The sequence below is a fragment of the Ailuropoda melanoleuca genome, chromosome 8 (assembly GCF_002007445.2).
Source record: "Ailuropoda melanoleuca isolate Jingjing chromosome 8, ASM200744v2, whole genome shotgun sequence".
In the NCBI taxonomy this organism is placed as follows: domain Eukaryota; kingdom Metazoa; phylum Chordata; class Mammalia; order Carnivora; family Ursidae; genus Ailuropoda; species Ailuropoda melanoleuca.
The window spans coordinates 92,128,588-92,143,915 of NC_048225.1; the positions used below are offsets into that span (position 1 = coordinate 92,128,588).

At 37.1% G+C, this 15,328-nt stretch overlaps 1 protein-coding gene and 1 pseudogene across 2 annotated transcripts in view; one reads left to right on the forward strand and one right to left on the reverse strand.

Moving 5' to 3' along the window:
• The first annotated feature begins 38 nt into the window (after positions 1 to 38).
• NSL1 (NSL1 component of MIS12 kinetochore complex) overlaps positions 39 to 15,328 on the forward strand; it is a 35,478-nt gene continuing 20,188 nt past the window's right edge. For both annotated transcript variants that reach the window (XM_002917184.4, XM_011222274.3), the window contains exons 1-4: positions 39 to 301; positions 3,563 to 3,638; positions 7,745 to 7,875; positions 9,929 to 9,983. In XM_002917184.4, coding sequence (XP_002917230.1) covers positions 68 to 301; positions 3,563 to 3,638; positions 7,745 to 7,875; positions 9,929 to 9,983 — 496 coding nt within the window. In that variant the 5' untranslated portion in view covers positions 39 to 67. The remainder of the gene's footprint in view (positions 302 to 3,562; positions 3,639 to 7,744; positions 7,876 to 9,928; positions 9,984 to 15,328) is intronic.
• Positions 9,045 to 9,140, reverse strand: LOC117803586 (annotated as a pseudogene).

Here is a 15,328-nt window from a genome sequence, read left to right on the forward strand (position 1 = left end):
CTCCTTCCACCAGGGAGAGCCCGCCCTTCCGCTCCCAGAGTTCCCGCTCGCAGTTCAAACTGGGAAAATGGCGGGGTCTCCTGTGTTGGTGGTCCCTTCCCTTCCGCGGGACGTGGAGAGAGTGGCCGGGGCCGACGACGGGACCTCGGTTGCCGCCACCTCCCGAGAGGACTTCCGGGTGCACTGCACCTCGAAGAGGGCCGTGACGGAAATGCTAGAACTGTGCGGCCGCTTTGTGGAAAAGCTCGGGGACGCGCTGCCAGAGGAGATTCGGGAGCCCGCTCTCCGAGATGTGCAGTGGGTACGGGCCCAGCAGCCATCTCTTGTCTTATCACCCTCTTACCCTGTACCCGCCTGGGTGCCACCCGCTCCGGTAGAAGCAGCCGGAGAAACTAGATGCTAGTGTCGAAATAGATGCTAGTGTCAGTTGGGTATTAATCGCTTAGACCAGCCCCGTCCAGTAGAAAAATACAAGGCGAGCTATGTATGTGACTTGAAATTAAAGGAAGAAAAAAATAGGTGAAATTAATTTTAATGTTATGTTTTTTAGCCCGTTCTATCCAAGATACCGTTTTAACTTGTAATAATAATTTAAAAAAAGGAAAGAAATCTTTTATATTCTTTTGTTCGTACTAAGCTTTTCATATCTGGTGGCTTAAATTTAGAGCTCATCTGCTTTCCGGCTAGCCACATTTTAAGGCCTCAATAACCACAAAGTGGCTAGTGGCTCCCCTAGTGGACAGTGCAGACATAGACTCGAGGAGGACTTCTCCAGGAAAGAATAATCCTGGAAGTAAGCCAGCCAGTGTCACCAAACTAGCCTTTGGTCTTTCCTTTTGCCTGTTTAAGACATGTAAAATCAGTGAAAACATTTTCCCTCCAAGTCTAAAGTAGATAAGGAAGCTGTCTTGATTAATAACTTCTCTGGCACTCATAACATTTCTCCTTCCTTTCTCATATATTTTGCAAAGCCCTGAAGAACATAGTTTTTTTGAGGAAGGACACAACAGATTGAGGGATTGGTACCTGCCTTAAGGAAGCATACAATCTATCTGTAGAAAATAAATTTAAAACTCATAATGCAGTACATTTGTGAGTTCGAACGACCACAGTGCAAACAATAAAAATAAATGTCAAATGGAAGAAGAATAAAGAAACAGCCCCTGGGTAGTGAGTCTTCCAGTTTTGTATACAGTAATGCTGTTACCACCTTCTTGCAAGGAAAGGAAGAATAGAGACATACTTCAGGACATTTTTAGTAGTTTTTGGGAAAAGACTTTTGTTGCATAATGATCTTAGAATTTGCCCCTTTGTAGGAAGTGCTAACCTATTTAGAACATTTACTTTACAGAAAAAGAGAAGCTTGGCTTAACCTATTATACCTTATTTAATGGATGATCAAGTGAATTAGAAGATAAAGGTTTGAAGACTTAAACTACCAAGGAATTCACTTGTGTTTTATATTAAGATCAGATAAAAGGCAGAGGCTTTAATTATGTTGATATATCTCTTTATCTAAAATCACGTAATATTGTAATGGATATTCTAAAAAAGTCATATAGATATGATTGTGCAATGAATATTTCAGCTTGTATTCTGAGAGAATCCTTGAATGCCCATGTATAAAGTAAGAATTTTATTTTATAAAATCTTTAAAGTGTAGAGTGTGTACTTTAACTCATAATTATCAGTCGTTATTTGATTTATGCTTATTTTTACTTATACAAAGTGTGTAAAATACATTCTTGTAAAAAAGAGCTTAAAGCAAAAGTCTGAATTCCTCTCCCTCATCCGTCTTCCTTCCTGGAAATAACTTACTATTTTGGAGGGCCCATGGAGGGTGTAATCCTTCTATACCCTTTTTTATGCCTTTACATCTCTCTTTGTTGTTTTAGTTTTTTGTTTGTTTTTTACATTAATAGTGTTAGGCTGCTGTATTTAGCAATTTAGCTTTTTTTTTCTCTACCAAATCTGTCTTCGACTATTATTTGTCAGTGATATGTAGAGATATACTTTGTTCTTTTTGGGTATTGCATGATATGGATATAATATATTTAACCATTTTCCAAATTTGAATTTAGATTTCATTTGCCCCTCAGTATTTCATAATTTCAAATAGTGCTTTACCAAACACTCCTATGTTTTTATGAGAATAGTTCTTTAGGATACATTGCTAGAAGTAAAATTGTTAGGTAATAGGGAATGTGCATTTAAAATTTTAATGGTACTACCAAATTCCTTTAGTCCCTTATTTTTTAATGTATTATGAACATTTTTAATCTTACAAAAAACAGACTAGTACAGTGGACACCTGTATATCCATCACCAAATTTAACAGTTATCAAAAATTTTTTACACTTCCTATTTTATTTATTTATTTTTTAGGTAGGTTCCATGCCTAAGTGGAGCTTGAACTCATAACCCTGAGATTGAGTCACATGCTCTATGTCACGTGACTAAGCTAGCCAGGTGTCCCTTTACAATTCCTATTTTAAAGGAACTCCATATCTCAATCATTTCTTTTTTTTTTTTTTTTTTAATATTTTATTTATTTGACAGACAGGGAGTGAGAGCGGGAACACAAGCAGGGGGAGTGGGAGAGGAAGAAGCAGGCTCCCAGCAGAGGAGCCTGATGCGGGGCTCCATTCCAGAATACCGGGATCACGCCCTGAGCCAAAGGCAGACACTTAACGACTGAGCCACCCAGACGCCCCATCAATCATTTCATTTCTATGTATTTCAGTGTACATCTCTAAAAAATAGAGTCCTTGGGGCACCTGGGTGGCTCAGTCGCTAAGCGTCTGCCTTCGGCTCAGGGCGTGATCCCAGGGTCCTGGAATTGAGCCCTGCATTGGGCTCCCTGCTCAGTGGGAAGCCTGCTTCTCCCTCTCCCACTCCCCTGCTTGTGTTTCCTCTCTCGGTGTGTCTTTCTCTGTCAAACAAATAAAATCTTTAAAAAATAAAATAAAAAATACAGTCCTTTATGAAGTAGAAATTAATTTTACTTATTTTAAGCATTTTTTCTTTGTTAACACTGATGCTCGTTCAGCAGCATATGTAGTACTTGCTTGAGATTCAGCTGCGCTCAACTTTGTTAGCCTGTTTTTTTCCTTCATCTTAGAAGTATATAAATTTTGCGTTAAATTTTCTCAGACATAGCGTAATGATTATCAGAGCTATAATGTAGGTAGAATCAATGATTGAAGGGGCGCCTGGGTAGCGCAGTCGTTAAGCGTCTGCCTTCGGCTCAGGGCGTGATCCCGGCATTCGCTGAGTCGCATCGGGCTCCTCCGCTGGAAGCCTGCTCCTTCCTCTCCCACTCCCCCTGCTGTGTTCCTTCTCTCGCTGGCTCTCTCTGTCACATAAAAATAAATAAAATCTTAAAAAAAAAAAAAAGAATAACATTGAAATGGAATCTTCATTGAAAAGAATATACTAATAAGCTAGTCTATTTTTTCTTGATATTTTGTATTACAAGTGTGAAGTTCTTATTTTGCCAAAATGTTTTAGTTCAATATTTGAAGTTATTTTTAGTGACTTGAGTATTGTGAATTTATTTCAGACTTTTGAATCAGCTGTGCAAGAGAATGTCAGCATTAATGGACAAGCATGGCAGGAAGCTACAGATAGTTTTATGGGTATGTGATTTAACTTTCCTTCTGTCATTAATTTCTGAGTTATTTTTGTAGCTAATTTTATCTAGAATGCTAATTTTTAATCCCCATTGTCTTTTTTTTTTTTTTTTTTTTTTTTTTTAGGATTGATTGATTGACTTGAGAGAGACAGCAGAGTGAGAGCACCAACGGGGTGGGGGCGTAGAGGGAGAGGGAAACAGGCTCCCCGCTGAGCAGGGAGCCCCATGCAGGGCTTGATCCCAGGACACCAGGATCATGACCTGAGCCAAAGGCAGACTTCCAACTTACTGAGCCACCCAGGCGCCCCAGAATACTTTTTTCAAAGCAGACTTGATTGTACCCTAACAAATGGTGTTGACTTATCTAAAAAAATCAAAGTTTTAATGGAAAGAAAATGGTCGGTGGTCAGTGTAAGAAGGAAAAAATTTAGTAGAAAAGGAATGATCTGTGTGAGAAAAGAGTCAGAATTCTCCAGCAAAGTCTAAGAGAAGGGCTACCCTGACAAGAGGGTCAGAGCGTCTTATCTTTCCTCATGGTGATATAACAGAGTCTGACCAGCATAACTTGGCATCACTGCTTGATATTACTTGTTATCCAGTTATACCCTTGAGCTGATTCCAAGTGCATCAAGTAACCGTCTGTGGTTATAATTTTTCTTCTCAACATTAAGATAATACTTTGCCCAGAAAATTTCACTGTCTAATCCTTGGGATTATTGTAGTTATCTCTTCAAAGTCACCAAAATTTACTTTCTAGTTTATATATTGAAATGGTAAAAGCGGGAACATTAGATTTCCCAAATATTATCAGAATGATTAGCAATTCATAGGGGAGAGGGAGTGTATCACAATCACCTAAGAGTATTTTAAACTATGCAGACTTTCCTGTGTCTTTGACTCTTGTTCTGTGAAGTCACTTTGGAATTGCTTTATTGTTTGCTCCAGGCTGCCTTTAGCAATATGATTCATCAATTTATAGATTAAAAATATATATTTTCTAATAGGTTGGCAGCCTGGGTGGAGTGTGGTTATTCTTTGTCCCTTTTCCTCCTTATAACTGTGAGGGGAAATGGTTGAGAATACTACAGTTTTACCTTCTTTCATGGGCACTTGATAATGCCAAGGTGCCATACCAAATTCTAGGACATGGATGAAAACACATGGTCCTTACTATTTGGGAACTCATTGTTAGTGGAAGGAAATGGACAAGGAATTACTATACTGTTAGGAAGGGGGATAAGACCTAACAGAATAGATTGTTGTTAAATGCATTTAATGAATGACAATGTGCTAGACAAAAAGGAGGAAGGATGTCTGAAGCAGAGAGAACAGCATGTGCAAAGGCACAAAGGAGTGATATGTTTGGAAAATGTCAGAAATGAATTGGGAAGGGGTGCCTGGGTGGCACAGTGGTTAAGCGTCTGCCTTTGGCTCAGGGCACGATCCGGGCATTATGGGATCGAGCCCCACATCAGGCTCCTCCCCTAGGAGCCTGCTTCTTCCTCTCCCACTCCCCCTGCCTGTGTTCCCTCTCTCTCTGGCTGTCTCTGTCTCTGTCGAATAAATAAATAAAATCTTTAAAAAAAAAAGAAATGAATTGGGAAAACTAATGGCAGGTGTGGCTAGAGAGATAAGTTGGGCCTAGATCACAAAGAGCCCTGAGGGTTTGCTAAGAAATTTGCACTTAGGGGCGCCTGGGTGGCACAGCGGTTAAGCGTCTGCCTTCGGCTCAGGGCGTGATCCCGGCGTTATGGGATCGAGCCCCACATCAGGCTCTTCTGCTATGAGCCTGCTTCTTCCTCTCCCACTCCCTCTGCTTGTGTTCCCTCTCTCGCTGGCTGTCTCTATCTCTGTCAAATAAATAAATAAAAATCTTTAAAAAAAAAAAAAAAGAAATTTGCACTTCATCCTGTAGGCAGTGGGGAGCCAGGAGAGATTTTTAAAACAGAGTTTACATGAATTGGATGGATTGGAGAGGGGTGAAATTCAACTTCCTAGGGAAGTTATTGCAATAGTACAGTAAAAGATGGTGAAGACCTGACCGAAGACGGTAGGAAAGGAGAGAAAAAGGTTCAGCAGATAGGATTAAAAGGGTTTGTATCTGCTCTAATACATAGAAGCAATAAGTAAGCTTCGCAAGGGCAGAGGGTTTTTGTCCGTTTTGTTCCCTGGGATCATTGTAGAAATGAGTGAACAAATGAAAGAATGAATGAACATACAAGTGAAAACAACTTTCTCCCTTCCTCTGTAACTACCCTGAAAGGACTTGATTTCAGGCTTGACCGGGGACATTTAAGAATTAAAGGGTAAATTCCTTGAGAGCAGGGGCTATATTTATTTTCCTACACTTAGCTTGGCATATAGTAGGTACACAGTAAATACTTGTTAAATTGGTGACAAAATCTTCCCTGCTCAAATTGTTTACACGTTTCAGTTTTGTAGCTTTATCATTAGGTGGCGCTGAAAAACCATTTTCCTCCTCCATAGAAGATTTAGCTGGGAGACTTTTTTTTTTTTTTTTACTGTGAAATAGTACATTATTTCAGGCTAATGATTGAACTTTTTAAATGGATAAATTAAAATTTAGGAAGGGCTGCTCATCTAAATGAGTATTCAAAGTAAGCAGTGACTGTTTTTCTCATAATATTCTCAAAATAATTTAGTTGGACTTAATATTTGTTACATGAATGAGAGATACCTGATGTAATTCATAATCTTTACCCAATATGTGTGTGTGTGTATATACACACTGATATATGTCAGCAATGTTTGAAGGTTTCCAAAAATAAATACCACTGTTTCAGACTTCTTAAGCTTCTACTTAATAAAATAGATAAATTTCTAGCATAGACTATGACATAGCAGAACAGGTGTGATGTGAGACCAGTTAAGCCAATGACCTAGCTCTTTAGTATTTTTTTTTTTAAAGAGATTTATTTATTTGAGAGAGAGTGAGGGTGCACGTGTGCATGTGGGCGGGGGGTGCAGAGGGAGAAGTAGAGAATCCTCAAGTAGACTCCCTGCTGAGGCCGGAGCCCCTCGGGGCTGGATCCCAAGACCCTGAGATCATGACCTGAGCCTAAATCAAGAGTCAGACCCTTAATCGACTGAGCCATGCAGGCACCCCATTCTTGAGTATTTTAACTACTTATTCTTAAAGGTGATTTTCAAAATAAGGTTGATGTACCACCTGCATTCATTTCATCTAGGGTGCTTAATTTTGGGGCCCCATTCCAGAGGCCTCTGTTGAATCAAAATTTCTCTACTTCTGACAAGTTCCCCATTTAATTATTCTGCTGAAGTTTGAGATTCACTATTTTAAAACAGGAAAGCCACTGATAAATAGCTTTAGTTAAGGAAATTATAAAGTCATCGTGTCTCTTACTTTTTCCTACTATTTATCCAGTTGTGTCTATCTCAGATTTAGCTTTTCCACTCTGCTACTGTCACAGCTTTGGTGTAGCACATAATGAAGTCAAAACATGTTAGAAACTCTGACATTAAATGCCCTTTACAGTCTAGTTCTTTTATATTTTATCATCCTTCTTTCCTTACACTTTATCCTGAAGCCATTTAGAACGTTTAGTTTTAGAACAGTTTCCCCAAACCTCTATGATCTTGCAAATACAGTTTCCTCTGCCTAAAATGCTTCACCTTGTTATTTTTTGTCCACCTTTTTTTAATCCAGTGGATTTACATTTTGAGGCTTAGCTCAAATGTTGCTTTCTGTTTAAAGTCTTAAATTCCCCAGGCAGAGTTAGTGTTCCATTGTACAGTGTCCAAACAGCATTTTGTTCATACCTCAGTTGCATTTATCAAGTTGTTTTGCAGTTATGTTTCTTCCAGGGAACTGTGGGCTCTTAGAAAGCAGGGATCATGTTATATTCATCTTTGTATTTTTCTGATTTAGGCCTGGCTTCCCATAGGTGCTCAGTAATTGATTTTCAGTGAGTAAATAAATGAATTAATTACCAAAGTGGGGGCATCCATTAACTTAACCATATTTGTTTTTCTTAATTATTTTGTATTTTCTAAATTTAGCTTGTTATACATAGAACAAAAGCAATGTGTTTTAAGAAATTTTTTGATACTGTTTTTCTCTTGAAATAGATTCTGATATCAAAGTACTTGAAGATCAGTTTGATGAAATCATAGTAGATGTAGCCACAAAACGTAAGCATTATCCCAGAAAGATCCTTGAATGTGTCATCAAAACCATAAAAGCAAAACAAGAAATTCTGGTAAGATGATTTATCTTTGAGATAATAAATTTTGTGTTATGTCTATTTTACTACAATAAAAAAATTAAAGTATGAGATCTGTGTGGACACAGATGACATTTTGTTTTCTTTGTCTTTTCTTCCTCAATTACTACTGTTTATCATAAGATTTTTTCCTGTTCTAAGTTATACTAGATTTTGGACACAGCTGATTTTAAAATAGAATTTGAGGAAGGAAGACTAACTTTACAATTCTGAGACCAGGAAGGAAAATAAATTTATCCTTTTTTTAAAAGATTTTATTAGTTTGAGGGGGTGCAGAGGGAGAGAATCTTCAGGCAGACTCCCTGCTAAGCACAGAGCCTGACTTGGGGCTCGATCTTATGACCTCTGAGATTATGACCTGAGCCAAAACCAAGAGTCAGATGCTTAACTGACTGAGCCACCCAGGTGCCTCGATAAATTTATCTTTTAAGCCTTTTCTTTCTGTTTGTCATTTGTGTTTGGCACATTATTTGTATATGTTTATATATTTTGGAAGACCCCTTTAGCTTAAATTGATGATGAAGGATGATACCTGTTCATAACACCGAAATTTGGTTTATGAATTGTTTGTAATTTGTTTTGCTCCAAAAGTCATGATGGGGTGGGAGTAGGTTTGCTGGGAATGGCACTGCCTCTGGAGCGAGAAACACATGTTGCTTTAAATAATGTTTTACCTTTGTCATTAGTTTTTGAGATTAGCATACTTTCACATTTAAATCTTCTAGTTGCCTTTTGTCAGGAATTGTTTTAGGCCGTAAAGACATTGTTCTATGAGAAAAAATATAAGCAGAATTTTTCATTTTTTTTCTTCCAACGCATCCTCAAAAAAATACCCTACTCTATCCTCCCCCTCCCCCAACCTTGCTTTTTAAAGTTTCCCCAGGAAAAACATTCAAATGCATTTATTTTCTCTCTCCCTATAACTACCCCCTTCTTTCCGGGAGAAAAATCTAATTAGTAATCAGTATTGCATAAAAGAAAGAGAGTTGCAGGCCTAGGTGGGGTACCACTGTGGAAGTTTAAAAATGGATGCAAAATGGATGGATGGGGTGAGGATACTAAAGGCAGATCTTTTAGAAAACACTTTTGGTTCCTGCTGGCTTTGGGCAGGAGTAAGGAGGAACCATTTTACTCTTTCTTTTTCCTAAATTGTAGATCTTATTCCATATCAGCCTTGCATAGGGGCCATGCTAACCTCTGTATCGTTCCAATTTTAGCGTATGTGCTGCCGAAGCGAGCCCATGGATCCTTTGCTATAGTTCTGCTCTTGCAGTCCCGGTATATCACAGAGTGTACAGGCTTCAGTGCGATGATATGGTAGCGACCACTTTTTAAAACAGAGTTTCTGTGGAAATATGAGTTCTGAGTTCCGAACACTTGTCTTAAAATGAACTTTTGAAAAACAGTCTATTCATAATTTGGAGACTATCTAGTACTTTAAACATAAAATTCAATCTCTGTGCCTTTAATTTGCTTGTTTGCTTTTCTTAAACTTTTTTTATGGTGCTATTTCTTAGTGTATGCAGTAGGTGGCAATGCTATAAAAGGTATAATTCAGACTTAGTTTGATCTTTTCCCCTCCTTTCCTGTAGATTTCAGGATCTTTTTCTTTCTTTCAATCTTTCTTTCTTTCTTTCTTTCAATCTTTCTTCCTTCCTTCCTTCCTTCCTTCCTTCCTTCCTTCCTTCCTTCCTTCCTTCTTGCTTTTAAGGTTTTATTTATTTGAGAGAGAGAGAGCACTAGTGGGGGGGTGAGGAGCAGAGGGAGAGGGAGAAGCAGACTCCCCACTAAGCAGGAAGCTTAATACTCAACACGGGGCTCTATCCAAGGACCCCAAGATCACTACCTGAGGTGACCTGAGCAATAGACAGACGCTTTACTGACTTAGCCATCCACGCACCCCAACCCCCTTTTCTTTCTTTAAAAGAATGGTTTGACCAGCTAATAGTATATTTGCTTACATTGGTTGAAGGAAATGTTTATATGAAGGTTAAGTGATTAAATCTCTTTTAATTTATATTGTGTTTAGAAGCAGTACTACCCTGTTGTACATCCATTGGACCTAAAATATGACCCTGATCCAGGTAAGTCAGTGCTCTTTGTGGTAAAAGTGAAGCATCAGCTTGTAATATTTTATGAGTTCCTGATACTCTTTTAAAGGTGTCAGCATGAAGGGTATCTTCCCTTCGATGCTTTAACTCACTACCAGTCATCTGTGTTTAGCTCTTCTCTAGGATTATAAAAACTTGCTCCAAATGTACTGACTCAGCAATCTCCAGGAGTAGGTCCTAGGAATCTGGACTTTTATAAAGCTCTCCCCTGACCTAGACTATTACAACACCTTCTCAATCTCTAACTTCTATTATAGTATTCTCCCATTTCTAACTGCTACTATACTGTCCATTCTTTGTATTACAGCCAAAGTTATACTGTTAAAGCATTCATGGTGTCACTCCCCAGTGTGAAGATTGGTTTCTCATTGTTTACAAAATAAAATCCAATAAAAATATAATGTTGAACTTAAGAAAACATATGCATACTTGATATACCTTTGAACTCAACTCTGTTTCCATTTAGATGCATCCTTTAAAACTCAGAGAAGTAAAATTAATAAAAACTTACGTAAATCCAGCAACAGAATTTGCATTACTAAAAATGTGGATCATATATATTTTTAAATGGCTCTATTGTCACATTTAAAAATTTGTAACAGTTTTCCTAAGAGACCTTTTGCTGTTTTCCTTTGACATTCAAAAGTACCATTTCTTTCTTTTTTTTAAAGATTTTATTTATTTATTTATTTATTTATTAGAGAGAGAGAGTGAGAGAGAGAGCGAGTGCGCATGTACGGGCGAGCCGGGGAGGAGCAAAGGGAGAGGGACAAGCAGACTCTGTGCTGAGCACAGAGACTGATGTAGGGCTCAATCCCACGACCCCGAAATCATGACCTGAGCTGAAATCAAGAGTCAGATATTCAACCGACTGAGCCATCCAGGTATACCCCCCCTTTTTAAGTACTATTTCTGAACTATTAGAAAAACAATTAAAACATTGATTTATTTGTATGGGCTACCTGTACTTACAGTTTTGTGTACCTTATCTTTGTCAAATTGTGCACTACTTTCTAATATGTCCCCTGCCCCTCCTAAATCTCCCAAAGCCAATGGGGATAAACCAAGAGGGGGATGTACAAGTGTATTGATACTCAGAAATTTGTTAAAATCACAGCATTGACTCTGACAAATAAAAATTGACCTAGGTTCACTAAAAAGGGAAAGTTGCCAAAAGGCAGTAGTTGACGTACACTTGTTTTGAGTTTGAACAACATAAAGATAATAATTGAAACTTGTGGTATCATAATTGCCCAAGTATTACTTTTCTTTCTTTTCTTTTTTTTTTTAAGTGAACTCTACACCAATATGGGGCTCGAATTCATGATCAAGAGTCACATGCTCTGAGCCAGCCAGGCACCCCCCAAGTATTACTTTTTAGATATAATTATCCTCTAAAGTAACTTGTAACCTTTTTATCTTAGGAAGAAGAACAGATTTACTTAAATGACTTTAAGGTCTACATGATTTTTTCCTACCATTCCAGTTATGTAGTAATAGTGGAAAAATCCTCTATATCATATGATTCTAACTTCAAAATTAAGCAAAAGAATAATTAGAAAATATCTTTTGGATAAATTTTGAGATTTTGTTGTTATAACACTTTCATAATGTTTATAAACTTAGAATAGCATCAGTTCTGTAAGCACAGCAAAGTTAGCTTACAATTTTATTAACTGTGTATTTTGGGGCAAGTCTCCCTTGATTTCTTCAAACTTCAGTTTTTTAATGGTAAATTCTAGATTTGGAGCCTGATGCTTTAGGTGTGAATTCCAGCTCTGTCAGTAAATATTACAGCATTGTTCTGCCTACTTACCAGGGTTGTATTATGAATCCCAGGAGATGAGGGGTTCAATAATCTATAACTAAAATACATAAGTACTAGTTTATAAAGAGATACTATGTAATAATAACCTTATTATAGGGGCGCCTGGGTGACTTAGTCGGTTAAGCGTCTGCCTTTGGCTCAGGTCGTGATCTCAGGGTCCTGGGATTGAGCCCCGTGTCTGGCTCCCTGCTCAGGGGCGATCTGCTTCTCTCTCTCCCTCTTCCCCTGCCCCCTCTCATGCTCCCTCCCCCCACTCTTTTAAATAAATAAATAAAATTAAAAAAATAATAACCTTAGGATAAATCCTATCTCATTTACAACGACATACCTTATAATACTGCATAACTTATAATACATCTAACCGTAAAATCATACAAAATTAATTAAAATGGCTTAGGAAAATAGCATAAATTTGTATAGAACCTAAAAGTCTGAATAAACTGCATGGGAAAATTTTTGTGGGAACTTCTTGTAAGTTTTTTCTTCTTGTTTTTAGAATATTAAGTGATATCAAATTTATTTGAAAGCTGACATTTTTAAAGAAGGTTTTCTGGTTTTCAAGAAGCAATACTTACCCAGCATGTATAACATTAATTGGGCAGTTATGTTAGGATCTTTGAGGTATACAGAGATAAAGTAGACAGATTCTCTCTTTAAAGAGCTTATGTTTGAGTGTAAAAGATGAAAATAAAACAGAATTCCTTCATGCCCTTAACTGGTTCTTTTCCCCATTTTCCCTGTCTGAGTAAATGGCACCTTCATCTACATTATTGCTTTAGTTAGAAGTCAGCCTTGATTCTTTCTTCCCCTGAACTCCTCATATCCATTCCATCAATAAACTACAAATTATTCCTTTGAAATATGATCTCACATTCATCTATTTCTCTCCATCCTGCTATTATCACTTCCAATCTGGATCACCATCACTTTAACCAGGATTTCTACACATACTTTCTAGAAGGTCTTCCTGTTTCACTCTTGTTTTTTCCCATTCCATTGTATATATATTGGACAGAGTTGATTTTTTAAAAGTTCTTTGAAATATTTCAAACATATAGAAAATATGGAGTATAACATAATGAACATCTTTGTTGCTACCACCTATTTTTAAGGGCTATTCACATTTTTGCCAAATTTGTTTCAGATCTTTTTAGGAACTAAAAGCTATGTATGCACTTGAAACCTTCTCTGTACCCCTTCACCATCCTATTCTATTCTCTCTTACTTCAGAAGTAATCACTATCTTCAAGCTGAGTGGATCCTTACTGTCCATGTTATGCTTTTATTCTATAGATATGTAACTGTAAATAATGTATGGCATTTGTTTTTAGTCTTTTATATAAATTATACTGATCATATTTTGCAACTTTTTCCCCCTTGACATTGTATATACACAAAGCTTTCTATTCATTGAGCTAATATATAGTATTCCAGAATATGAATACAGCACTGCTTATCCATTCCTCTATTGAGAGACACTTACATATTTCTATTTGTGTTGTTATAAATAGTATTACAAGAGCATTCTTATAACTGTCTCCTTGTATAGTGTAAATATGCCACAGATTTTCTGGAGTAGATTTCCCGGAAGCAGAATTTCTAGGTCATAGGGTTTGTTTCTCTTCAGCTATTACATTTGAACTATTACTGTTCAGCTATAACATTCTTTTACATTTGAACTTTATTGTCCATCCAAAGTATTGATTTACATTCCCACCAGCAGTGTTTGGAAGTTCTTGCTTTCCCACATCTTGCCAACATTTGTTACTGTCAGGCTTTCTACACACACACACACACACACACACACACACACACACACATAATTTTTATTTTTGCCGATTTGACAGGCCCCAGTAGTATTTAAAGGTTGAGTTTACTTTCTTATGTTTTTCTAACACTTCAGTTTCTTCTGTGAGTTGCCTGTTTATATTGTTTGCCTATTTTTCTGTTGGTTTGTTTGAACTTCTAAGAGTTGTACATACAGGCACATATTCATACACATGTACACACACACATTTTGGATATTAATCCTTTCGTTATAAGCACAATTTGGTTAAATAATTGATCTCAATTTTTGGCTTGTCTTTTAACTTTATAATGATCTTGTATATAAATTTTAATGTAGTTGGATTTACTAGTTTTTTTCCCTTTATAATTTGTTCTTTAGTGTCTTTAAGAAATCCTCTACCCAAGTGACATAAAGATCCGCTGATATTTATCGAGTTTTGATTATCAAGTTTAGGTCTTGAATCCATCTGAAATTTTTTTTCATTTTATGAGGAAGGAATCTAATTCCTACATACTGATAGCCACTTGTCCTAGCATCATTGATTGAACAATAGTGCCATCTTTTCTCCACTGCTTTGTAATGTCACTCTCCAATCACTTTCTAATATGTTAAATTTCCATATATTTTGGGGTCTGTTTCTGGGCTCTCTTTTTATTTTTATTGGTTGACATGGCTGTCTGTACACTATTAACTGCACTTTTTTTTTTTTTTTAAAGATTTTATTTATTTATTTGACAGAGATAGAGACAGGCAGCGAGAGAGGGAACACAAGCAGGGGGAGTGGGAGAGGAAGAAGCAGGCTCATAGCAGAGGAGCCTGATGTGGGGCTCGATCCCATAACGCCGGGATCACGCCCTGAGCCGAAGGCAGACGCTTAACCACTGTGCCACCCAGGCGCCCCTGCACTTTTTTTTATATTACTGTAGTTTTATAAGAAGTCTTGATATCTTGCAATTTCTTCAAAACTTTATTGCCTGTTCTTGGCCCTTTACTGTTCCATAGGCTTTATTAAGATCAACTTGTTAAATTCCATGGAAAAATCTTTTGGGATTTGATTGGAATTGCATTTAATTTATTAGATTAATTTAGAAAGAAGTGCCATGTTTAACAATGTACGTCCTCCTATTTGTGAACGTATTATATCTCATTTTGTTTTTTTCAAAATGTCGTTCAATAGTGTTTTATAAACACAAGTAATAAAGATGATTCTGAGAGTGCTGCCCACTTGTTTCTTTGAGAACAGTGTTGTTTAAGGGAATGGATATGGTAGGCATTCTGTAATGATGTAGAGAAGTATTTAAAAACGTGTAATAAAGATGGTTATAAGAAAAAAATAGTGTTTTATAAATTTCTTTATATAGATTTACATATCTTTTATTTGTTCCTAGATACCTTTTTGTAGCTATTGTAAATGGTAGCATTTTGGGATTATATATTATAATCAAATATTGCTGATGTTTAAGAACACCATTGAATTTTATTTGCTGAACTCTTTTTAGTTCTAATGGTTTATCTAGTTTTAGTTAGATTTTTAAAAATGTAGATAATCATATCATTTGCAAGTAATGATGGGTTTTATCCTTTTCCTAACTTTATACGTCTTTGTCTTGTTACATTGATTAGAATCTTCAGTATAGGGGCGCCTGGGTGGCACAGCGGTTAAGCGTCTGCCTTCGGCTCAGGGCGTGATCCCGGCGTTAT